At 39.7% G+C, this 27,234-nt stretch overlaps 1 protein-coding gene across 6 annotated transcripts; it reads left to right on the top strand.

Moving 5' to 3' along the window:
• dhrs7 (dehydrogenase/reductase (SDR family) member 7) lies at window positions 1-25,108 on the top strand. Of its 6 annotated transcripts, XM_078234213.1 has the most exons (9): window positions 1-109; window positions 3,888-4,015; window positions 7,117-7,269; window positions 11,614-11,720; window positions 18,149-18,388; window positions 19,108-19,230; window positions 20,587-20,802; window positions 22,466-22,561; window positions 23,418-25,108. In XM_078234213.1, exons 2-8 carry the CDS (start codon window positions 3,892-3,894, stop codon window positions 22,511-22,513), a joined length of 1,011 nt encoding a protein of 336 aa, XP_078090339.1. In that variant the 5' UTR covers window positions 1-109; window positions 3,888-3,891; the 3' UTR covers window positions 22,514-22,561; window positions 23,418-25,108. The 6 variants fall into 6 exon arrangements, with proteins under 6 accessions (XP_078090339.1, XP_078090334.1, XP_078090337.1 ...); XM_078234208.1 differs by lacking the exon at window positions 22,466-22,561; XM_078234211.1 differs by having other exon boundaries at window positions 22,466-25,108.
• Window positions 25,109-27,234: the final 2,126 nt, after the last annotated feature.

Genomic DNA, 27,234 nt, shown 5'->3' with positions numbered 1-27,234 from the left:
CGGTCATCCCGGCTCACGTGACAGAGGTTGTTTCCCTGACAAACAGGAGGCGCCATCCCGATCCCCGGGCCGCACGACGCCTGACCCATCCGACATTTTAATATTCCGTGTGTTTAATATTATGTGTGCGTGTGAATACAGTGGAAATCTTTATCTCGCAGCTGTCAGACCTGAAGGATTAGTTTGATTTGGCAGCTCAGTAATCATTGTCCTGACGGTTGTCCGGCGCTCCTGCTTACCTCTACCATGTGTTTCTTCTGACTTCAGTCGACCACTGCCGGGCAGCGTGGAATCAAAATTAAAAAGCAAAATAAACCCAACAGGTAGAGAAAGCCTGACAGGTAGAGAAAGCCTGACAGTCTGGAGAGCTTCGGATGCTATATTTCGAAACTGAAATAAAAATATGCAGAGGCGGCGTAAAAATTAGAGTAAGCCTCGGTTGGTTGTCGTGTTGTGAGCTTCTGGCATTGTCGGCCGTGCCTGCTTCATATTGGACTGTAATTGTAGGAATGTACACTCCCTGAACCGCATCTCCTTTTAAGACCCTCCTTAAACGTATCTCTTCGATCAAACTTTTTTGGTCAGCTTTTCTAACGTCTCGCTCTTTCTTGTCATAGTGTCAGACTTTGCCCGTTTACACTTCTGTAAGATTTTGGGGATTTTTTGTTGTTGGCTAAATTGAAGGCGTTGTACATCAATCTAAGTTCTCTCTTTGAATCCAATTTCTAGCGTCATATTATTTTGCTTTTGTATTTGAATTTGTTTGCACGTTCAGATCGTGAAAAACATGCAAGTTAGTAGAAAACTTTACTATGCTTAAATAGAAGCATAAGCTTCTTGTAAAATATTGGATAAAGTTGGTCAAAATGTAAGTTTTTACTTTAACAGATTGAACAAAATTATTAAAAATCAATTGGTAGGAAAGCTTGGTGTTACATGGTATTCAATATAAGAAGAAATATAGCAACAGTCATTATAATTCTTGAATAGCAATGTCAACAGAACAAAATAAACAATGCATAATGTAATTATGTTTCGATATCTGGCATAAACTGGACCTTATACTTCTAGTAATTCTAGGTCATAATTTCACAGAATCACAGAATTGTTATGGTGCGGGAGGCCATTTGGTTCATCGTGTCTACACCGACTCTCCAAATGAGCATCGTGACTTAGTGCCATTCCCCTGCCTTTTCCCTGTACCTCTCTACATTGTTTCTCTTTAAGTAATCATCTAATTCCCCTTTGAATACCTTGATTGAACCTGCCTCCACCACACTTCCAGGCAGTGCATTCTAGACCTGAACCACTCATGTGAAAACTTTTTTTCTCTCTCATATTTGTTACTTTTAAAAAATCACATCTGTGCCCTCTTGTTCCTTTTATGAGCAGGAACAATTTCTCCTTGCCTATTTTGTCCAGCCCATCATGACTTTGAACATCTCTATTGAATGTCCTTTTAATCTTTCCAATCTATCCTCAGAACTGAAGTTTCAAACCATTCTTGTAAACCTCTTCTGCACTCTCTCCAATGTGTTCATATCTTTCCTATGGTGTGGTGCCCAGAGCTATACACAATATTTCAGCTGAGGTCTACCTAATGTCTTGTATATGTTCAGTAAGAAGTCTCACAACACCAGGTTAAAGTCCAACAGGTCCAACAGTCCAATGCCGGCATCTCCATATCTTGTATAAGTTCAGCATAACCTTACTCATGTACTCTATGTCCCTATTAATAAAGTAAGAAGTTTAACAACACCAGGTTAAAGTCCAACAGGTTTATTTGGTAGCAAAAGCCACACAAGCTTTCGGAGCTCAAAGCCCCTTCTTCAGGTGAGAATTGCCCCTTCACTCACCTGAAGAAGGGGCTCAGAGCTCCGAAAGCTTGTGTGGCTTTTGCTACCAAATAAACCTGTTGGACGTTAACCTGGTGTTGTTAAACTTCTTACTGTGGTTACCCCAGTCCAACGCCGGCATCTCCACATCATGCCTATTAATAAAGCCCAGGGTCATGTATGCTTTATTAACTCCTCTCTCCACCTGCCATGTGTCAGAAAAACAGGTAGTTTAAAGTGATGTATATCTGTATTGTTAAATATTAGAAATAAAATATAGTTTTAAGTGGTTTTAATTTAGTGTTTCTATGTAAGGAAGGGCAAACTTGCAATTAGATTCATGTTAGACAAAGATGTTTCCTTTTTGGGGGTTTTTGGTTTTTTAGTTCAAACTGTGCTTGGTTACAGCGTGAAAATTAAACAAGCTGGGAGAAGTGAAAATGGTTGCTTAGTAACCGTGGCACCTTTGGAGAAGAAAGTCTTTTTGGATGCAGTTTTAACTGAATTCTTAGCAATTGGAGCTAGGGAGCAAGTGGGTGAACAGGAAAGCCATTCAATGGAGTCAGGTGCACAAAAGCAAGCTCCAAATAAACTAAAGGACAGTTAGTTTAAGAAACCAGGGAATGGAAAAGAAGCTCCAGGAATATTGAAGTAGAAGGAAACAAAGAGGAGCTGCCTGTAGAAGAGGATGCTGTTTATGGAAGTTAAAGATGGACCTGGGAAGAGAAGAAGTTGGTTGCAGACAAGCCACATTATCTGAAGCAACCAATTTAGAAGCAATAGCATTTGGTTGGGGACTGTGTACCAGAGTTTGTGTGGAAGCTTAAATACATGTTGCAATTCAAGATAAAGGAAGCCTGAAATAAGGTGGAAAACCTGGTGTTGGATTCCTTGTTAAAAGTGGAGCTGAAGCTTTGTTTGAAAGGCTGGTTGGAAAACCTGGAGTATATTGTGAATGAAAAGAGCTGATGGAAAGCATTGTTTGAAGGCAGATTTTAAAGCGGTCTTTTTGGGAGTGAAGTTTGAAAACACTCATGACAATCATCTGGGGGGATTGTGAGAGAATTCCATGGAAGAACGGTTGAGTGACATCGGCCATTTGGTTCAGAGTAGGGTATTATTTTTGAAAATTGTATATATTTATGAAGCTGGGAGAGAGCGTAAAGGAGTAATGTAACTTCGTGGTCCTGTGACTTTGTTCCTCCACGTTTTCTAAAAGAAAGTAAAGCTGCGATCTTTTTAGCCAGGGTTCCAGTCTGGGATCTTCCCGTCCAGTAGCAACACCAAATGGGATCATAACACCTGCCTTTAATGATCTATGCACGTACACCCAAGTCCTTCTGCTTCTGCACCTCTAAGAATTTTACCGCTTATTTCTGTTGCCTCACTATGCTCTTCCTACCAAAATGCATCACCTCACACTTCTGCGCATTGATCTTCATCTGCCACCTTACTGCCCACTCCACCTACTTGTCTGTCCTTTTGAAATTATACATCTTCTTCACAGTTTACAATGCTTCCAAGTTTTGTGTCATTCGTAAACTTTGAAATTGCACAACATAATCTAGATCATTAATGTAAATATCAGGAAAAGCCAGGGTCCCAAAACTGATCCCTGGGAACACTGCTACAAACATTCCTTCAGCCTGAAAAATATCCATTGACTATTACCTTCTGCTTCCTAATATTCAGCCAATTTTATATCCATGTTACTACTGTCCCTTTTATTCCATGAGCTATAACGTTTTTCAAGTTTGTTGTGTGGCACTGTATCAAATACCTTTTGGAAATTCATGTATGCCACAGCAACAGCATTACCCTCATCGACCCTTTCTATTACCTGGTCAAAAACCCTTTAGAAATCCATGCTGGCTCTTCCTAATCAATTCATGTTTTTCCATGCGATTACTAATTTATTCTATTTTTGAATTTATGAGGCAAGTTTAGATAATGTATTTTATGGGCCACGTGAACAGAAAAATTTGAATTAACTTGAAATATATCTTCTGATTAATTCAATTCATGCTGTTTTCTTTATTTTGTTAATACTAGGACAATGGATCTCTTGTCAGTGTTGTGTTACTGTCTGGCGATTTATGTGATTGTGCAGTTTGTTCGGTTTATGAGGGCTGATGCAGATTTTACTTTGTTATGGGCTGAATGCTTTGGAAATAAGCCAGGTACAGAGACCCCAATTTATTTCTATACTCAATAAGTTCATATACTTTATAATGTAAAAACGTAACTATTCTGCCAGTAAACTTATCTCCGATTTGAATGATCTGCATTTTTATTGACAATTTCCATTTTGGTCTTTTTATTAGTAAATTTTCACAGTCCTGCAGCATTTAATGCATTTTTGGCTGCAATTCTGAGATTCTGAGCCATTAAGGTCAAAAGGTTTAAGTTTGATACCTGGTCTGTGTTGGTTAGCTGATTTCACTTTGGATGGCATTAGCAATACCACAGTGAACCATAGTTATCCTGGATTAAGGAGTGTAAAGAACAGGTAACATTCCCATTGCCATTTTGGAGGTAAATCTCCAGTTTCCAGCAATACTAGACACAATATAGGCAGAAATGTCAACTTCATCTGGCAGTTCAACAACATTAATTTCAAATTAAGTTTTCACATAATTCAGAATCTGTCTCATTCTTCTGCCCAGCCAAGGTTGACTCCCTGCCCCCAATCAAATAGTCTGCCAACAATTGCTGTCAATTCATATGACCCTTGGATAGGTTTATTGGACTTATGTTACCTTTGGAACCATATGCAAACGTATTAGGATCATCAAGAGCTAGTTGGCGAAGGAGACGAGCAGTCAATCTTCACTCAGTTTTAGATTTATTTACAAAGTGAAACATTACAAATGTATAGCTTCTAACTCTACAGCCTAACACCAATGTCAATAAGTGTCTCTGTTCTTCTGTTATAGTCATAATTAAGTCCACAGAATACAGCTGACACAATTGTTTTATAACCTAGGCAGGTTAACAGCCTTCCTGAAATGTATACAGTGCGTTGTGTATACATCTCCCCCACCCCCACTTGATTAAGTTCCAAATTGGTATGAGCGCAGTATTGTTGTGCAGTTACATTTATGCACGCTCTTGCTGTAGTCTAGAGTTGTATGTTTGTGATACTGTGTTTCAGGCATCCATGTATCCATACACATAGCTATACATTTCTGTTCAGGCTTCCTTCCCTAAGAACATCAATGAAGGGTTTCTTCTGAAAATGTAAAGCTTTGTAACCATTTTTGCTGACAGCAGCCCTTTTTAAATTTTCAGATTTATGAAATTGAGTTCAAATTCTTATTTTGTGCAGTATTCATTCAATATGCTTGAATATTATTACAGAAATAACACCAGTACTCTTTAGTTGTTCCACTTGTTTTTGGAGGTCATCCCCCGGATCCTGGAGCCTTCTTTCTGTAACATTTCCTTGACAATACCTCTTTGAAGAGCAAAATTATGTATATTCAGCAACATTTAGGATTATACTGAAGGACACTTGCAGTACAACTCACGCAAATGGAATGCTGCTTCAGCATTTCAATCCAATAGTGTGCTTGCTATTGGAGTTATATACTTCATTATATCTATGTTCAGCCAGCATCTTGAGAGGTTGCAGAGGTTTCATCAACTACAGCAGTGGAGGTTAAACTTCCCCAAAAGCCGCCCAGAGTTGTTTTGCATAACCACATATTGGCCGGCCCTCGACTGCTTTGAATGAAAGCATTGTGCTGTCTGCTGGGTAAGAGGGCTTTTATTTGCATTGTGATGCTGAGATGAATAGAAAGACTGAAATCCTTTGTTCTCTCATATAGAAAATGACGTTGTCTGATGTAGCATATGGAGCCACATAGGTGCAATCAGTAACCCTTAGAATTTTCTGTAAAAGTTTGGATCCCACTCATACCGTAGGGAAGATGATGAGCTATGATGCTCAAACAAAACATGATTTAACTCCCACATTTATGCAGTGCAGATACTCCAGAATGTCTATGTGCAGTGGCAACTTAAAATGACTCCAATGTCCTTTGAGTGTGATTGTCATTTTAACAGCCACTTGCAGTTGGCTATGATGAGGTTTAGCTGCTGCTCCAGTTACAGCATTTGGTATAACTCTATTTCCTTAGTGAACTGAAACCTCCATATGCAATTCTACTTGGACTAGTATATATATATATATATATAATATACACACCTTTGGGATTTAGACAGATAAGTGCCAATCTCTAAAGTGCAGATTGACCTGCACTGAATTCCCTGACTTTTCAAAAAGGAATCAAATAAAGGGTCATTGATAGGTTATGTTCCTCCTATACCACTTCACTAGCAGCAAGCTGAGTTATATAAATTGGGGCCACAGCATTACCTCACTGTAGCAGCCAACACTAACAGGACTCATGCCAGCAGTGGACCCTGGCAAAATTACCACCAAATTAACTATTCAGTCAAGAATTCTCCTGTATGGCATTATATCAACAGACATTGAAAATGAAACATTACAAGACAATATTGAAAAACAAAAAAGCTTCAGCCATGTTCTTATGATGTATGATCCTTGTACGTTTAAACAGTTCTATTTGGAGCTCAGTATTTAATATTCCTGAATACCTAGCTTATCAGATTAAGGAAACAGTGCAACCTCATAGAATCCCTACAGTGCAGAAGGAGGCCATTTGGCCCGTTGAGTCTGCACCGACCACAATCCCACCCAGGCCCTATTCCCATAACCCCACATATTTACCCTACTAATCCCCTGACACTAGGGTCAATTTAGCATAGCCAATCAACCTAACACGCACATCTTTGGACCGGGGGAGGAAACCGGAGCACCCAGAGGAAACCCACGCAGACACGGGGAGAATGTGCAAACTCCCCACAGATGGTGACCCGAGGTCGAAATTGAACCCGGGTCCCTGCCACTATGAGGCAGCAGTGCTAACCACTGTGCCACTTCCCTGGTTGGAAGTCATGAGAAGTTGGTTGTTTGGCATCATTGTTGTTATACACTGATTTACATGTAATTGTTCACAAATTGGCAGCTTTTTCCTTTGGAACCCAACTACAGAATTGCAATGGAGAAAAAGTGGACAGAGAACTGACACAGTAGATGCTAATTTTCCATTCGGGAAATAGACCTACTCAAACAAAAATCTAGGCACCACCTGAACCATCATTAAGACATAGTTATCCAAAAAAAAGAAAAGAATTGTGAAAGGTCTTTTGATCAATTTATCCCCTCTAAGTATTAAATGTTAATGTTCAATAGAAGACAAACTCTTCAAGAAAGTAATATGGATAACAGGAGCCTCTTCTGGAATTGGAGAAGAGTTGGCATATCAGCTAGCAAAATTAGGAGCTTCATTGGTGCTATCTGCTAGGAGAGAAGCTGAACTGCAACGAGTTAAACAGAACTGCCTTGGTAAGTAAGTGAAAATGTTTTTAATGACCGTAATTGTGGATTAGTGGAAGAGTAGATTTAGAAAAATAAACTGCAGGAAATTAAATTAATAATATGCTGATTGCTATCATTACAAAAATCTCCTTTTTTCATAAGCTTTAGAAGTTGAAACTATTTGAAATAAGGCTGCGGGGGTACGTAACGATTTCAAAGGCATTCTACATATATAGTGAGCACTACTTGATGAATATACTCTGTGTTAAAAGCAAAATACTGTGGATGTTGGAATCTGAAACAAAAACAAAAAATGTTGGAAAATTTCAACAGGTCTGACAGCATCTTTGGGGAGAGAATCGAGCCAATGTTTTGAGTCTAGATGACCCTTCGTCAGAGCTAAGAGCAAAGAAAATCAACAGAGATTTATACTATGGGGGGGGGGGGGGGCACTGGAATGAGACAAAGGGAATGTAAATGAGGATACAGAAGGCTGAGAAAGGTTCTAAAAGTGTCCATTCAGTGATCAGAATGTGTGAATAGCAGAACAGAGGTACAGATGGTTAAGAGACTGCATGGGGATTATGGCAGTGGCCCTGAAAGGGAAGGGGGTGGGGAATGGAATTGATAAAGAAGGATGATAATATGGATGAATGAGATGAAATAAAATAAATGGAAATGGGGTGAAGGTGGAGGGGAGAGTTCATGCTCTGAAGTTGTTGAACTCAATGTTCAATCTGGAATGCTGTTAAGTGCCCAATTGGAAGATGAGGTGCTATTCCTCCGGTTTGCAATGTTCTAGCGAACTCGACACAAAAGGCCAAGGATGGACACATGGACAGGAGAGCAGGGTGGTAAGTTGAAGTGGCAAGCGACAGGAAGGTCTGGGTCCTGCTTGCAGACGGACTGAAGGTGCTCAGCAAAGCGGTCACCCAGGCTGCATTTGGTCTCTCCGATGTAGAGTAGACCACATTGGGAGCAGTGACTGCAATAGACCAGATTGAAGGAGGTATATGTGAAGCGCTGCTTCACCTGAAAGGGGTGTTTAGGACCTGTGATGGTGAGCAGGGAGGAGGTAAAGAGGCAGGTGTTGCACCTTCTATGATTGCATGGGAAGGTGCCATGGGCAGAGGGTGAGGTGTTGGGCTTGATGGAGGAGTGGACCAGGGTGTTCCGGAGAGATTGGTCTCTGCAGAACGCTGACGGAGGGGTAAGAGGAAGATCTGTTGAGTAGTGGCATCAAGCTGGAGTTGGCGGAAAAAAAGTGTGTTGTAGGTTTGCAATTTATTTATTTTTCCCTCGATAGAAAGTCTCTTCATTTTTCAATATATTCATCAATTCCCTTATTCAAATTTTTCTTGCCCAAGCATCAGTTTTGGCCAAGTGGGAAACCAATATCCCTCTTGATGCAGTTGCTAGGAAATACAGCAGCAACTTGATTATGGCTTCTGTCCAATTGTACCAGTCTCTCTGGTCAAGTGCCTGGCTTACACTGAACATCATGGGCAACATGCAGTTCCCTCCAATGGTTTTATTGGCAGTTCCACTGAGGTTATTGCTACATAACAGTAGTAGTTAGCACTGCTGCCTCTCAGTGCCAGGGACCCGTGTTCAATTTCTGGCTTGGGCCACTGAGGTTATTACTACACAATAGGAGGATAGTGTACTCTACATCTGGTGCTCACCAATGCATTCAGTGGTGGTTGGGATGCTGTGGTAATCTATCAATCCAAACAAAATCACCTTACAATCTTCTGACGTGCCCCATACAAGGTTTCTAGTGAAACCAACTCCGGTCTCAAGAGGTTGTGTGGCCAAAAAATCACAGTATGCTATAAGTATAGAATTTGTCAAAAGATATCATGATGTAACATCTTATTTGCAAGGTGTTTCCATAAAAAACTGATATGTTGTTTTACATCTTTCGTTTAGTTTTTCCTGACTTTCTCCAATTCTACTTCCAGTATTTTACTGAAACTTTCTCCAAATAATTTTTCCTTGTTAATTCAAGGAAGGGAACATTTTAATTATTCTCAAATACTTAAAATTTTTAATCTTAAAATGAAGTTCAAGTAGAATCACCCTTTTAAGTGCTCCACCCTCTTTTTGACCTCAGCTCTGCAAGAAAGTCTAGTTTAAATGTACAATTTAAATTGCAATCTAAACGCAGTACAGAAAATTGAAAAAAAAGTGATTTCATGTGGCTATTGTCAAGATTCATAAATATTATCAAGTCTACCAACTTGTGGAATTAGCTATTATGTCACATTTCTTTAATTTTTTTTTAGGTTGTTGGCATTGCTGTCAAGGCTGCATTATTGCCGATCCCTATTTGCTCTTGAACGGAGTGGCTTGATGGGTCATTTCAGAGGGATTTAAGAGTCAACCACATTGCGTTGGATCTGATGTTAGTTGTCGGCCAGACCGGGCAAGGATGGCAAATTTCCTTCCCTAAAGGACATTAGTGAACCAGATTTTTAAAATTTTTTATTTAGTGTCACAAGTAGGCTTGCATTAAAACTGCAATGAAGTTACTGTGAAAATCCCTGAGTCTCCCCACTCCAGCGCCTGTTCGGCTACACTGAGGGAGAATTTAGCATGGCCAATGCACCTAACCAGCACATCTTTCGGACTGTGGGAGGAAACTGGAGCACCTAGAAGAAACCCACGCAGACATGGGGTGAACATGCTTGGGTCACTGTCTGTTCGGAATCTGCACGTTCCCCCCATGTCTGCTCGGGTTTCCTCCGGGTGTTCCAGTTTCCTCCCACAGTCCAAAAGATGTGCTGGTTAGGTGCATTGGCCATGCTAAATTCTCTCTCAGTGTATCTGAACAGATGCTGGAGTGTGGCAACTAGGACATTTTCACAGTGACTTCATTGCAGTGTTAATGTAAGCCTACTTGTGACAATAATAAATAAACTTTAAATTTTAGACTCTGCACAGACAGTGACCCAAGCCGAGAATCGAATCCAGGTCCTTGGCACTGTGAGGCAGCAGTGTTAACCGCTGTGCCATCATGTCAATCAACGAAAGTTTCATGGTCACCATTACTAAGATTAGCTTTATATTTCAGATTTTATTGGTTGTATTTAGATTGCACCCCCTGCTGTGGTGAAATTTAAACCTGTGTCCCTAGATCATTAGACTGGGCCTCTGGATTACTAGTCCAGTGACACTACCACTACACCATCATCACCTCTTGTCCTCAATATGGAGCTTTTTATTTAGTTTGTGCATCATTCATCAATATTATTGTTATTTACCACCCTTATACCTTTTAATTACAAATGTTCTATAATTGCAGTAATTTATTGGCAACAGAAAAGGCTATGTGGTTCATTGCGCCTGTGAAAGAACCATCCAATTAGTTCCCTTTCCCCTGCTCTTTTCCCATAGCCATGTAAAACAATTTCTATTATAAAAGGTTTAATATAATTACCTTGATTTTGTATTCTTGTGCTTCTGTTAATAAAGCCATACTTTTTTATGCAGTCTTCTCAACTTGTCCTGCCACTTTCAAAATATTGCATACACACATCTATGGGGTCTCTGTTCTTGTACACCCTTTAAAATTGTACCAGTTAGTTTATATTGCAGCTTATTTGTGGCATGTTAACATGTAGGGAAAGGTACGAAAAGAAAAATAAGTTCACTGCATTTCAAAATATGATACTCTTTATTTAGCAAGTAAAGACTTTAAGGTGACACAATATCTTGTGACTTTAAAGAAAAGACTAAATTTTGTATAGATCTGACAACGAAAGCTGTCTGTTTTTCACCATGAATGAACCAAAATTTCAAATAGACTACTGAGAATTATTTTTGCCGTTAATCTACATTTCCAAGGTCAAGTTTGCCACAAGAGAAAACGCTGGAAAATCTCAGCAGGTCTGGCAGCATCTGAGAGGAGAGAAAAGAGCTGACGTTTCAAGTCCAGATGACCATTTGGCAAAGCTTTGCTCTTTTGGTTTCAGATTCCAGCATCCACAGTAATTTGCTTTTATCAAGTTTGCCACATTTTGTTATAATTGTATTTAACTAAATTTGTGAATGGACATGGAATTTTTCTTTAACAAGGCATAGGGTGGGTTTTCCAGCCCTTCCTGCCGGCTGGATGTTTGGGTCCTGACTCCCACATTGGCGGGATGGGCGAGCCATGCAAAATGCCATAGACTTTGGCAGGAGCATAAGATCCCGCCGACGGCCAATGGTGAGCCACCTCTGCCATGGGAAAACCCAGCCGCAGGTGGCTGGAAAATTCCGGCCATAGTAAAAATTAAAAACCAAAAGAAAGAAATGGATGGGCATGAGAAACCACTTGTATCGTTTTAGTATTCCCTCTGTGACTCTGTATGACTTGCTTCGCAGATCATAGTAAGCTACAAGAAAGGGATATTCTTGTCCTGCTACTTGACCTAAATGAAAGCAGTTCCCATGAGGTTGCAACAAAAAGCGTTATCCAGCACTTTGGTAAAGTACGTTTCCTAATGATTATCCATTATTAAAAGAATAAAGCCATAAAGTTGTTGTACCTTTAAATAATAAATGAATAGAATGTAAAAAAAAGTTACATTTCGGTGATGAAACCGGCTTTATTTTTACAGATAGTTCACAGACCGGAAGAACAGAGAATTATTTTACTAACATTTTAAAAATATTCATGCACACAAATGCTGTTTCTTTTGTTGGGTTTCACTTTCACTAATTTAAGGCTGTTAGCAGTATGCCCTAACTCTTGATTTCTCACTCCTTTTGCAGAGATGCATTCTGTCATTTCCCTTGAGTGCTGTTCACAGCAAAAAGTGAGATATGAACTAATGGTTTCCAGTTTTCATGTGATTTTATGACTTTCTGGCAAGGAGAAGAAAGTAATGCGACAGTAATAGTAACTCATTTCAACCTTTACCATTTCAGCATATTTTTTTAATGTGTACATTAATGTTTATATTAGTGGCCTTGTCAAGTAAGCAAACACTTGTTTGGAACATTTTTACATTCCAATTGCTATTACCGTTTTATGTAGGGAAACTAAAAATTTAAGCTCAGGGCTGTTTTATTTAAAAAAAAACTGTCCCAAGAAGCTGTTGTCGGGTGATTTTCCACTCCCTTTTTTTTGGGTGGGTTTGCCAACAGGAGCAGAAATTCTCGCAGGAGGCCTAAATCAGGTTTCACACCAACGTAAAAGCGTGACATGATTGTCCCCCACCAGTGACGTAACGGAAACCCCAACCTTTTAATGTCAGAACATTATTATAATATTGCATAATATATTTGCATATTATTATCAGGCCTCTGTGCCTGAATCACCCCCCCCCGCCCCCCCAATAAGAAAATACATTCGCTTTGGCGTGAGGGAAGACTGGTGTGAATTATGACTGGTCTTCATGGCGTGTACCTGGCAGGCACACCTCTCAGAGCAGCTCGAGAGAGAGAGAGCGAGCATTACTCAAGAGAGAGGGTCAACTGAGCACTGCCCCCTGGTGAACTTCTGTGCATTGGGACAGCCTTTAAAAATGGCCTTTATAAAACTAAGTAGCTGCCAGTGTGCTCACCCCACCAGTGAGAGTTGTGGGACCCGCCCCTTGAAGTTTATTTTCCTATATTCCCAATGATACGGTGGCGAAAACCACTGTTGGTGCCAACAGCTTCAACGCTGTTTTTCCTGCCCGCTGTCGCACTCTGCCAAGAGCGAGTAACTTTCCACCCAAGATCTAAAAGTGAAGCCAATTAATCATACCCTGCTCTTCTAATAAGAAGAGGTGAATTCCTGACCTGATTCTGGTGGAATCGAGATCTTTTTCTGACTTCTGCAATGTTTCCAATTAAATAAATGAATACCATTGGCTGTCCTCATGATTTTGGCACTCCGTAACACTGGTTTTTCTAAATTTTCAAGTGAGATGCTCCTGGCAAGTTTGAATTTTCTTATTTTGTGATTTCTTTTGTTTTGGTCCTGGTTTATCCTGATTATCCAGGTTAATTTAAAAAGTTTCTGTATTTTTTGTATGTTATTCTACTTTGATCCGGTGCCACCAGGACATTGTGTCCCCTTTACTTAGCTAATATCTGTTGTGAATAAATATCAAAACCTGGAGGCCCTTGTCATTCTAGTCTCTGACTAGGAATATACCATGTGCTACCACATAATTCTCAATAAGGGAATGGGATATACTTCATCAAACTTGGCTCAGACTTTAACCCAACAGACCAGTCATTTAGTATTAAAGTGATAGGTGGCACGGTGCGGTGGAATAGTAGTTGGCACTGCTGCCTCACAGTGTCAAGGATCCAAGTTTAATTCTGGCCTTGGTTGTTTGTGTGGAGTTTGTACGTTCTCCCCGTGTCTGTGTAGGCATCCTCCCATGGTGCAAAGATGTGCAGGTTAGGTGGATTGGCCATGATCAATGTGCAGGGTTACGGGGGTGGCCCGGGGGAGTGGGTCTAGATGGAGTGCTCTTTTGGAGGATCGGTGTAGACCTGATGGGCCAAATGGCCGCCTCCTGCACTGTATGGATTCTAAGATGGCACAATGGTTAACTCTGCTGCCTCATAGCGTCAAGGACCCAGGTTCAATTCTGGCCTCAGTTGTTTGTGTGGTGTTTGCGCATTTGTAGAATCATAGAATCCCTACAGTGCTGAAGGAGGCTATTTGGCCCATCAAGTCTGCACCAACCACAATCCCACCCAGACCCTATTCCCATAACCCCACATATTTACCCTGTTAATCCCCCTGACACTGGGGTCAATTTAGCATAGCCAATTAACCTAACCCGCATATCTTTGGACTGTGGGAGGAAACCGGAGCACCCGGAGAAAACCCACACAGACACGGGGAGAACGTGCAAACTCCACAAAGACAGTGACCCAAGCCGGGAATCGTACCAGGTTCCCTGGCGCTGTGAGGCAGCAGCGCTAACCAGTGCCGCCCCATGTCTGCATGGGTTTCCTCCAGATGCTCCGGTTTCTTCCCACAGTGCAAAGATGTGCGGGTTAGGTGGATTGGCCATACAAAATTGCCCCTTATTGTCCCAAGATGTGTGGGTTAGATGGATTAGCCATGGTAAATGTATGTGGGTACAGACATAGAGCGGGGGAAAGGGCCTGGGTATGATACTCTGTCAGAGAGTTGTATGGACGCTATGGGCTGAATGGCCTCCTTCTGCACTGTAGGGATTCTATGATAGTACAATCAGTACATCTGTAGTAGTTCACTAAGTTTAGTATTCCCTTCTACATTAGACAATAGGCACTTCTGAACTATTTCAACATAAAATTAACCCTTGAAACCTAATTCTTACTTGACAAAATGCTAAAAGGTAGTTACTGATATAGCTCATCTCTCTGCTAACCAAATACTAGCTGAAATAAGGTCAGCCAAATATATATCATTCGAAGTCAACATATGAGCATACGAATTAGGAGCAGGAGTAGCCCCTCAAGCCTGCTCCGACATCATAAATAGTCATCGATGATCTGATTGTGGCCTCAAATCCAAATTCTGTCTATCCCCGATAACCTTTGAACATTATAAAGCTATAAGTATAATTACACCAGAACAACAGCCATTCGCAGGTTATAAATTACCTAAATTGCTTCTCAACACAAATTCATTTACCTTTAAAGTTCAGAAACTCTGAGCCTGAATGTCTCTATCTGACAAACCGAATAGAATCAAAAGAGAAAATGCTGGAAAATCTCAGCAGGTCTGGCAGCATCTATAAGGAGAGAAAAGAGCTGACGTTTCGAGTCCAGATGACCCTTTGACAAATGGTCGTCCAGCTTTGACAAATGGTAATCTGGACTCAAAACTTCAGCTCTTTTCTCTCCTTACAGATGCTGCCAGACCTGCTGAGATTTTCCAGTATTTTCTCTTTTGGTTTCAGATTCCAGCATCCGCAGTAATTTGCTTTTAAAGAGAATGACTGACTATAAAGTGGAAGTGCCGTAAATCTGAAAGAAGGTTGATTGATCTATCGGGTCAATCGGCAAATATGGTAAAAACAGAAAAGGTAACATTTCATGTGTGACCCTTCATGGAAACTGAAAACAAAATGAAGTGAACAAGTATTTTAACATATACCTTCATTTTTCATTTCCGATGAAAATGCAAATCAGATGATGATTTTTCTCTTCCATAAAAAATGACTGAACTGCTGTTTTTTTTTTAACCAAGCAACAAGATGTCAATAAATGCCCAAGAAGAATAGTGCATCTGAAGTGGTCCTTTTCCCCTATATAGTGTGTAGATTGATCTGTAGCTTTCAGAAAATGATCAATGAGTGACCATAAACCCTGAGCATGTACTGTGACTACAAATAGACAAATAAGTGATCTGACATTACTTGGTGTTTTAGATCATTGTTGTTACTGACATTGTGGATTGAAATTTCATAAATGAGATAGTCAGTGGTTCTATGTATCAAGTGCAGTTACATCAAAATATATTTGCATAACTTTAAGAATTGATTCCACAATGTCTTTTGATACGAGTTTCATTTTTGCATAATTGAAATGGAATTATGAACAAATGATTTGATTCTTGGGATATATGACTACATTTTACTCTTAAATATTGCTAAGTTTTACATTTTAATTAGGCTAAAAGATGCTTTCTTACATATACATTATAATGTGAATTATTTGTGACGCATGGGTAACTTGCATTACAATAAAAAGTGGTTTTGTTTTTTAAAAATGATCTTCGTATCCAAGGTTATCTTCATTACTCTGATTTGGAGACTTTACATTAGAATCTTGTAATTGACATTATGCAAGTGTCAATTCAAAATTCAGAATTTTTTTATGAGCTTGCCCTCACAATAAGCTCAACACTTCTTTCTATGCGTCCCTGCCATTTTACATCTTTAACCAGTAGAAATAAACAATGCTCGACATGTCCAAAAAAAATTATTTGTTAATCTAAATCAATTACTACTTTCTGCTTCTATCTCACTAAACTGCTTGAATTAGCATAGTGCAGCAATAGTGATTACAAAACACCCAAGTTATTATTTTGGTCATATGTAGGTTTGGGCTGACAAGTAGAAAGTGACATTTGTGCCACGTACAGGTGAATATCTAAATACTTCTTAAATGTTACAAGAGTTTCTGACTCAACCACCCTTTCAGGCAGCGAGTTCCAGGCCCCCTCTGTGTGAAAAGGTTTCTCCTCAACTCCCCTCTTGGCCTTTACCTCTTACCTTAAATTTATATCCCCGATTATTGATCCCTTGAGAGGGTGGATACCCTATCTGGGCCCTCATAATCTTATACACCTCTATCAGGTCCCCTCTCATTCTTTGCTGCTCCAAGGAAAACAGCCACAGCTTATTCAATCTTTTCTCATAGCTCAGATCCTCCAGCCGAGGCAGCATCCTGGTAAATCTCCTCTGCACCCTCTTCAGGGTGGCACGGTGGCACAGCGGTTAGCACTGCTGCCTCAGCGCCAGGGACCAGTGTTCAATTTCTGGCTTGGGCCACTGTCTGTGCGGAGTCTGCATGTTCTCCCTGTGTATGCGTGGATTTCCTCCGGGTGCTCCGGTTTCCTCCCACAGTCCGAAAGACGTGCTGGTTAGGTGCATTGGCCATGCTAAATTCTCCCTCAGTGTAGCCGAACAGGCGCCGGAGTGGGGTGACTTGGGGATTTTCACAGTAATTTCATTGCCGTGTCAGTGTAAGCCTACTTGTGACACTAATAAATAAACTTTAAACTTCAGTACAATCACATCCTTCCTATAATTTGGTGACCAAAATGCATGCAGTACTCCCGTTGTGCCCTAACTAGCATTTATACTGTTCCAGCATGATCTCCCTGCTCTTGTATTCTATACCTCGGCTAATAACGGCAAATATCTTGTACGCTTTCGTAACTGCCTCATCTATCTATCCTGTCACCTTCAGAGATCTGTGAATATACACTCCACTCTGATCTTCAGCACTTTCCAGGGCTCCACCATTCACAGTGCAATCCTTTGCCTTGTTGGCCTTCCTCACATTTTCTATTTGTCACTGCTCTGCCCACCTGAGCAGTCCATTGATATCCTCTTGCAATCTATGGCTAATCTACTCACTGTTTACCACCTTACCAATTGTTGTATTATCCACAAACTTCTTGTTCATACCCACTATATTTAATTCCATATCATTAATGTACACCACAAATAGCAGGGGCCCCAGCACCGAGCCCTGCGGAACCTCACTGGAAGCAGACTTTCAGTCACAGAAACATCACTCTATCACCACCCTCTGCTTCCTGCCTCTCAACCTAGTTTGGATCATCGGGACCCTTACTTTCTTGACCAGTCTGCTATGAAGGACCTTATCAAAAGCCTTGATAAAATCCATATAGACCACAGCAAATGCATTACACCTCATCAACAGTTCTGGTTACCTCCTCTAATTCAATTAAATTTGTCAAACATGACCTTCCCTTAACAAATTCACTCCATCTATCACCAATGCCCAGTGGCAGCAGTGTGTATTATCTACAAGATGTGCTGCAGGAACTCATCAAGCCTCCTTAAACTGCACCTTCCAAACCCACAATTTCTACCATCTAAAAGGACAAGGGCAACTGATGCATGGGAACACCACTACTGGGGAGTTCCCTCCATGCCACATACCATCTTGATTTTGAAATATATCACAATTTCTCCATGGCCACTGGGTCAAAATCCTGGAATACCCTCCCTAACAGCACTGGATGTACTTCTCCACAGGGATTGCAATGATTCAAGAAGGTTCACTACCACCTTCCCAAGAGGAAGTCGGGATGAACAATAACTGCTGGCCTAGCTAATGATGCCCACATCTCTTCAATTAATTTTAAAAATCTGAAAACCCATGAAATCATCATCAAAACTTTTCTGTTGCTAGTTTAATATTTCTTTGCTCTTTTTTGCAGATTGACATTTTGGTCAACAATGCTGGCCGTTCCCAACGCTCTCTATTCCTAGACACACATCTTGATGTTTACAGGGCAATAATGCAACTGAACTTCCTTGGTACAGTCTCACTGACCAAGTGTGTGTTACCTTACATGATCAAGCAAGAGAAAGGACAAATAGTTACTGTCAGTAGCTTGGCAGGCCTTGTCGCTGCACCTGTTTCTACAGGTTATGCAAGCAGTAAACATGCTCTTCAAGTAGGTGATTTAATTGCATTCAGTAATTATTTTAGCTGTCCCAAACTTATCTAATTGACCTTTATTCTCCTGTTGTTAGTTTTCTGATGACATGGCTCTTTTCACAATTCTGGGCTATATTGAGTTGCATTTTCTTTAAGAATGCAGCTATTGATTTAAATCTTAGAGCTGAGATGAATAAAAGTTGTGGGATTGTTATACCTCAGATAAAGCAAAGTGCAGCATCATATTTTTAAGGATCATTAAAACTTTTAAAACTAATTTCAAGTATAAATTTTTGGATTTTTTCACATTGTGAAGTCTTTTAAAAAGCATCCCTCTGATTATAAGCTGAAAATTGCTAAATTATCTGATCTGTACTGGTTTCAACATGCTGACCAATACATTAATAATATCATGAGCACCAACAATACTAAAACTTGAGAGATTTTGGGATGTGATTTTCAGCAGCAAATTTTCAGAAGTTAAAAGCAGATTCAGGGTTTACGTAAATCATATTAAGTCACAAGACAGTTAATCATGTTTTTTTTGTTAAGAATTCATAGGAAAATTCTTACAGCTTGACTTAAACATATTGGTTGTTTTGAATGCGCTGCTAGGCATAACAGCATGTGGAATAATACAATTAAAAATAATAGAAATGGTTTAATGATAGTAAGACTGTCACTTTTATCATACACATCACACATGTTGATTCTATACTGTATTCCCTTTTCTAGGGATTTTTTAATTCCCTTCGACCAGAGCTTGCCAGCTATCCAGACATCATAATCAGCACCGTTTGTCCAGGACTGGTACACTCTAATGTTGTGAAAAATGCTTTTACCGAAGATCTATATAAGGTAAAGGGACGGACAGTTCACCAGAGTCACGAGTGCAGTACATCTAAGATCAGTGGTGGGCAACCTGCAGCCCAGACTGTTGCCCATGTGCAGAGTTGCCCCATTCCACTGGTTTCAATCTGTGTACCTTTTTACCTACCAGTATAACTGAATTAATATACATGTAAAGCAAAGGCACATGGTGAGGTTCATGCTGTTTACATACAACATTGACTGTCAGAGCCTTATGCTCCCTCTGCATCCAATCAAATGTCAATATTTTTTCTGTTTTTACCACTTGAGTTAGAGAGAGTGCAGAGAAGGTTTACCAGGATGTTGCCTGGTATGGAGGGTCTTAGCTATGAGGAGAGATTGGGTAGACTGGGGTTGTTCTCCTTGGAAAGACGGAGAATGAGGGGAGATCTGATAGAGGTGTACAAGATTATGAAGGGTATAGATAGGGTGAACAGTGGGAAGCTTTTTCCCAGGTTGGAGGTGACGATCACGAGAAGTCACGGGCTCAAGGTGAGAGGGGCGAAGTATAACTCAGATATCAGAGGGACGTTTTTTACACAGAGGGTGGTGGGGGCCTGGAATGCGCTGCCAAATAGGGTGGTGGAGACAGGCACGCTGACATCGTTTAAGACTTACCTGGATAGTCACATGAGCAGCCTGGGAATGGAGGGATACAAACGATTGGTCTAGTTGGACCAAGGAGCGGCACAGGCTTGGAGGGCCGAAGGGCCTGTTTCCTGTGCTGTACTGTTTTTTGTTTTTTTGTTCTTTGTTCTTTGAAGTTGATAGTTTTGTTTAATATATAAATGATTAAGCATTTTCTATAACTTGTTAGAAAATACTCAGCGTGTATTAAATGTATTCAATCTTATTCATGGAAGTCACAGTTATTGAACAAACCCAGTTTCAATCTTGCGGCACACTGAGATGAAGGAGGGCCACCAATGTGGCCCACTCATTAGCCTAGGTTGCCCATTGCTGTTCAAGATTATTTAAAGGATTGTTGTTTACCCTGTAAAATAATTTAATGTAAAAAATTAAGTTGCAATCAATGTTGTCATTCTTTTAAGTAAAATTCACACAACATTTAGAACAGTCATATTCATATTAATGAAACTATTGAGAACATTCAATATATTAGGACTGAACCAGTAAGTTTTTATCTTTAGTGATTCAATGGTTGAGTAAATTAAAATATATATTTATGGAGATATAAAGCAAAACCAATTCAAATTGGGGAAGCAATACCCCAAGATTTGGACTCTTGCCTTTGGAGCAGGCTGAAAGCATGGCTGATATGTTTACATTATAGGAGAGTTCAGAAATATCATTTTGTTTTGCACTTAATGTTGCTTTTCCTAGGCTGTGACTGAGACCTCTGTGCAAACCTGCAAAATGTCCACGGCTCGTTGTGTCCGACTGATGCTAGTTGGTATGGCAAATGAATTAAAGGAGCTGTGGATTTCAGAGCAGCCGATTCTACTTTATGTTTATCTTTGGCAGTATGCTCCCACCTTGGCCTGGTTGGTTGCAAACAAGATGTCTGTGAAGAGAATCAAAAACTTGAAAAGTGGTCTGGTAGGTAAAATTTTTGAATGATTAATATTTGTGTATTAACAGTCCTTTCTTTTAAGTTTGTGGATCTTTAATCATCAGCAAAACTTGTCAGCACCTTAAAAATATTCCTGGGTAAATCTAACAATGGTAAAAATGAAAAAAAAAGACATGATTGCATTTAAATTATCAAAATAAAAGCATCTTGCTATGGTTTATCTGTCATTGAGAGATGCTATTTCTTTATTTCCAGAGAGTCTGGGATGACTAACATATTTTGGATTAAAATGTTACTATTGACAATGGATTTTTTCCTCCCTTCAGATGCATAATTAGTGTTAACAAAATTGTGCTTTTCAATTAAATCTCTGTAAAATTTAAATAGTAATTTGTCCTAGGCTGCTTTAACCTAAATTTAGATGTACATTTTTTTAAGTGACTGACTTGAGTAGAAAATCATTGCTGTACAAGTCTCCAAGACAAACAATTGACCAGTTCAGACCAGATTTGGGTATTTTCGAGTCCTTGTTGAATTTTAACTAACTGAAACAAAGCAACTTGTAATTACACAGTGACTAGTGTACTTGGACTTGCCTCACTCCTGTACAGGACTGTAAGTCTGCCAGAATATTGTAGACCTGAAACATTCACAGAACTTCATCTTTTCACCACACATCATCTTGCCTGCTGTTGGATTCTAACATATTTATTTATGCCAGAGAATTGATTTGGTTGTAATTTTGCATTGCTAAGTGCATCATCTTGGAACAAACTTCAGGCTGCTTACCACTCTCTCTACTGGGAGCAGTGTTACTCGTTGGTCAGGCAGTTAGCAAATGTAGATGTGTCCTAGATTTGGGACAGTAGGGAGCAGGAACTCCATCTGATCACCATGCTTCGTTCAACTCTCAATGTGTGTATTTCCTGAGCATGGTAAGATTGCATTGCTTTTATTGATTTTCATATTCAACCAAGTGTGAGGAATTCCATGTGTTTATTTGTCACCAAGATCAGGACTATCCATTCAGTTGCTTCCCTTCTTTCACTTGCTCCCTAAGCCCAACCTCCCTACCTGTTAAGGTAAAAGTAGTCGCCATAGTCCCAGAGATGATCACAGACTAATCTCCCCTTAGAAGAGGAGAACTGACTGGTGGTGATTTAACCTGAGGATCACTGCACCTCAGGCGAGGGGCAAGGTTGAGAAGGCAGGCCTTCATGAATAACCCTACCTATAGGCACTGTGGGTGTACCTACATCATATTGATTGCTAGCTAACCACCTTCAATAGTAATTAATGAACAAGAAATTCTGGCTTTGCCAGTGACACCTAAATCCCATGAATACATATTTTTTTTAAATAGTGAATCTAGAGTAGTACAATTGCTATAATTTACCTAATGTACTCAAGAACAATTACCCTTTAAGAAGTTGCGCAATTATGCCAAATAGATAGTAGTTGTAAAGGGATTCTGCTCCACTTCATCAATGTAATAATAACTGATGTGTAACATGATAATGCTCATGAAATCCTCAAATAAGTAACCGTCCCACGACAATAGATAGTTTGATGTATGTAGATAATGGCATTCAAACTTGTATACTGCTGGGATTTAAAAACATCACAATTGTACACAGGAGTATCTTTGTTTCCCAGCCTTTGCTAATCGTTTTTAAATATATGTTTCAGGATGCCGATGTCTCTTATTTTGGAGAAATAAAGGTTAAAGCGGCTTGAAACTGTAACCATTATGCTTCGCCTAAAGAAAGTGAAGTTTTAGCAAAGGTACTTTTAATGAAAATACATCATTGTTTACGAACCCATCACAGTTGTTTTGTTTAAAATTATCAAAAAGAGAACTTGCATGTATATTTTCTAGCCTCTGAGGACGTGAAAGGCCCTATATAAATGCTATCTCTCTATTACCTCAATGATTGAAGTGTTGTCTCTGTTTAGTGCAGTGAAACCACCAGCAAAATCCTACCCACGTTTTTTCCATTGCCCTATTCAAAGAATGTCTACACAGTCTATGAAAATTTATTTTAAAAAATTTAGTTGGTTTAGCCTACAAGATCAGTCTTAGGCTTAATGCTGCCATGGTGAGGAGGGGAAAAATAACAGCTACAAATTATCTGATAACCAAACACTGCTAGTGTGACACCACACAGAAAATCGTAGTCCACGCTCACATGAATGGCCATTGAGTCTATAAAACAAAGGTTTTCTGCTCTTTAAAGATATGAGTAGCCATTTTAAAAGTCAAGGAAAAATATTCATCCACTACTTTGAGAGATTTTTTCCTTTTCTATTCAGAAAGAATGGCTCATGGATATTGGCAGTTCTCCAGTACCCTTACTCAGATAATTATTCCACAAAGTCCCAAATGTTGGCAAGGTATTTGACAATGGGATAACATTTAGTCAGGTTTAATCCTCACTTCGTGTTCGCACATACGTTATGATAAGAACGGTCCAAACAAACTCACCTGTACCTTTACTGTCTTCAGGTCAAATGCTAACAGCATTCTGTTCTTATACCCTCGCATTTGCATAACCAACAAGATGTTCCATCACTTCTTTATTAGTGCACACACTGAGCGATATTTATTATCCATCGTCATTGCACTTTGCTTCTTCTCCAGCTTTCAGCAGATGAACCACATGAACTTCCTCTTCAGGAGCCTTCAGATTCAACAGAAATTTGAAATTGGCATTTGAAATTGGCTAAGTCAGAAAGACCAAACCAGTTAAATCTGTTGCTTTATATGTCGTAAGAGTTTTAACAACACCAGGTTAAAGTCCAACAGGTTTATTTGGTAGCAAATACCATTAGCTTTCGGAGCGCTGCTCCTTCGTCAGATGGAGTGGGAATGTCTTCAGGGCCTGTGGTGACCTATCGTAGGTAAAATTAATTCTATTTAAAAAGGAAACAGGAAAACATGCAGGCAGGATCTTATTACTCTAGTTTGATTAAAGTGTTGTTTCTATTTTGTGAAAATGTTAAGTTAACATTCACCCTGGTGACCTTGAGGCATAATGGCTTCCTACATTACAATAGTGACAAGACTTCAGAAGTACTTCCTTGCATTGGAACATCCTGGGTTCCAGTTTTCTTCCAAATTATATTTGTGGGCATTGTGGAACCATGAAGGGGTATCATGAGCCACTGGCAAATGACTGCCATTTTAACAGAAAACCATGGAGCAATCTTAATTGCATTATTGGCTTTGATTTGCTTCTCGTCATGAAGCTACTGCCCGTCTCTGTTGCACCCATCATTTGAAGTAAAGAAACTACACATTTAAAATGGCAGTCAAGAGTAACATCTACAATAGCATAGTTTTTATTAGGTTTATATTATAGCATGAAAATGTATATAGGAAACTAAGGTACAGCTTTTGAAGGAATATCATTCATTCAGCATAATGAAAATATAGGGCACGATCTGAGTGGGGGTGGGGCTGTGATGGGAGCCTTATGCAGGGGGCCGGACGTCATGCAGCAGTGGATTGTGAAGAAGGAGCATGTCAGGGGTTACCAGGGGACCCCTCGGGAGGGCCCTGATGTCAGCTACCCCCGTTGTAGGGGGAGAAAATGCCCATAATGGGGATGGGGGAATTCTGATGTTTGCAAGAGGGCGTCTTCCACTGACAGATCAAGGCACCCTAGCGAAATAGCACCTGAGCACTCTGAAGCCGGTTTAACTGTCGTGCTTGGCTCTGCCTCCCCCCCCCCCCCCCCCTTTGGGGGGAAAATTCTGCCCATACTCCCCTCTTTCCAACAGTATAGTTAATTAATACAAATCAGTCAATTGTGTGGCACTTCATTGCTGTTGAGACTTAGTTTGAAATAGCAGCTTGAGATTAATGGGACCCGGGTGCACTGACATTCTTCTGACTCAATTTTAAATAAATTCAGTCTTATTTTCGTAATTCCATTCTAAATTTTTCTGTCCACATTTATAAACTCCTGACAGTGTGTCAAGTTCTTGCTGAAATTATACTGTCCTACTAAATAGAACTCAGCATCTGCACTGGCAAGAGTGTAATTAGTGTGAATGTGGACATTGAAGTTTCTAATGTAGGAAATTGATGAAAATTATGCATGGACTTGTGATTAATTTTATTACTGCATTTATTGTAATAGTTTAAAACTAATTTGTTCATGGTTTATTCTTTTGTACATTGTTCATTTTAAAGACATTTAATTTGGAAAAAAAGCCTCAGATGGTTGTGATGAATATTAAACATAGGACGTAGGATCTGATCTTGTTTACAATAGTTTGTATAATTAATTGTGAATTAATATGTAAACTTCCCTCAACAATAATAAAGTGACACTTTTGAAGGGTTGATTTTATTTCATCTGCTCTGCATTGCTCAGTTGTAAATATGCCATAATTTAAACAATTTCATTACACTATGCCATTATAGAAATAACCTACTATTCCAATCCATGCCTACAGTGAAATAATCTATCAAGGGTAAGTAATATTGATGGATGTTTGCACAAGCACCTGTACAAATGTTAATGTTTTCTGTGTGGGGGTGGGGGGGGGGGAAATAATTAGAAACTTCATTAACAGAGGTGTATGTCAATACATTAAAGAAATGAATTACGTTAATTGGGATATTCTGAACGTTAAGATACTTACTTGCAGTCCTGAGGGCCACACTCAATCAAGTGGGCTGCGAAAGCAGGGTTCTTTCTGTCTGTTTCCTAATGTGGATGTCAAAGGTTACAGCATTCTGTTGGCACCCTTGCCAATATTCTCTCAGTTACTACTACTAAACAATTAAGTATCTTGGTATTTATTTCATTGTTATTTATGGCATCTTGATGTGCACAAATTGACTGCAGCATTTCCCTACATTATAACAATGACTACCTGTCAAAAAAGTACTCCCTGTCTACAAAGTCCTTTGGGACTGGAGGTTGGCATGGTGATATGTAAATTTGAAAACTTTGTAACTTTCAGATTTCCTTAAGTGGACAATGTTGTACAGAATTGAATCATAGGATCCCTGCAGTGCAGAAGGAGGCCATTCGGCCCGTTGTGCCTGCACCAGCAACAATCCCACCCAGGCCCTACGGCCACAACCCTATGTATTTACCCTGCTAGTCCCCCTGACACTAAGGGCCAATCTAGCATGGACAACTTGCACATCTTTGGAGTGTGGGAGGAAACCCACGCCGACATGGGGAGAAGATGAAAGCTCCACACAAACAGTCACCCAAGGCCGGAACTCGGGTCCCTGATGCTGGGAGGCAGCAGTGCTAACCACTGTGCCGCCAAAACCAAAATTGGTTTACATGTTCTCATCAGCTGGCATGGGGCATGGTCCCCTAAAAAAACATAAATGTTAATGGAATGTAAAAAATGCTTGATCATCTTTAGCACTTTTTGGTGAAAGAGTTTTTCTTTCTTAAATTTTTTAAATCCTCTTGAATAGAACCATGCTATCAATATTTGAGAGAAACCTACAATATCACTATTTAACATCCTACATTTGTGACTTGTAATCAGACTTCTGCAGATATATTCGTCCCATATAATTTTAAATGTGTAACATTACCTTTCTGCCCATTCCCAAGTTACATAACTTGGTTGTCAGAAAACTGATGAGCATGGATTTGAGCTCTTGGTAAATACAAGGAAGAGAATTTCAACACAATTGACAGTGAACTGTACAACTGCCCACAAGATGAGAGCACTTCGGTTACACTCACCTTTTGGATGTACGGAACCCAATGAAATGCATAGAACATGGATATATACAACTGCATATTCTCATTCAGTTCTCAGATATAGCTTTCCAACCATCATCCCAAGTTTGAGCCTTCTCAATCAACCAGTACTCATGTGAATGCTTTCAGCAAAATGGTAGGGTCGAAAGGCAGCAAATTTATGTTGCTGCTCGTGTTAAGCACTGGGTTCTGGCTTACTTATTATCAAATACTAATCAGAGTGAACCTTCAGGAACTAATAAAAAAAGCACAGCCTTACCCTCCTGCTGCTTTTCCTATTGACACAAATTGACAATGGTTTAATTCTGAATCTCACATATGGCTATTATATAGCTAGAGTGTTTAAAAAGTTTTTATATATTAAAATGTATCTTTTTGTATAGAATGTTTTAAGTTTCCAAGTAGAACTGGAGTGAACAAACTATAGCCATAGTCTGCAAACAACCACAAAGGAGAACGTGACCATAAAGCCCAGACACCTCAGTACTGCAGTGTTTTTGATTTGCTGTTTGGTTTGAAATTTGTGGGTTCTGAATTCGTGAAGAACTATTTTTTACATTAGCGAATACATGCTAAATAAGAATAGCATCAAAATCCATTGTCTTAAGCAATTTCAAGTATAAGAAGAGTAATGGAAGGATAGATTTAATTTAATGTGGCTTGTAAGACTCCATAGCTTGCATCTCGGTGATTAACAAAAGACAATAGTCA

Source organism: Mustelus asterias, chromosome 18 (assembly GCF_964213995.1).
Source record: "Mustelus asterias chromosome 18, sMusAst1.hap1.1, whole genome shotgun sequence".
NCBI classification, from domain to species: Eukaryota; Metazoa; Chordata; class Chondrichthyes; order Carcharhiniformes; family Triakidae; genus Mustelus; species Mustelus asterias.
The sequence above is the reverse complement of the archived record's forward strand: the minus strand, read 5'-3'. Positions and strand labels throughout refer to the sequence as shown.

What these genes read in the sequence shown, in the direction of transcription:
- dhrs7 (XM_078234208.1), top strand. Translation starts at nt 3,892, where the DNA reads ATGGATCTCTTGTCAGTGTTGTGTTACTGTCTGGCGATTTATGTGATT. An exon ending in GCAGTAAACATGCTCTTCAA is followed by an intron (nt 18,389 to 19,107) that starts GTAGGTGATTTA and finishes TCCCTTTTCTAG; the next exon opens with GGATTTTTTAATTCCCTTCG. An exon ending in TTACCGAAGATCTATATAAG is followed by an intron (nt 19,231 to 20,586) that starts GTAAAGGGACGG and finishes TGCTTTTCCTAG; the next exon opens with GCTGTGACTGAGACCTCTGT.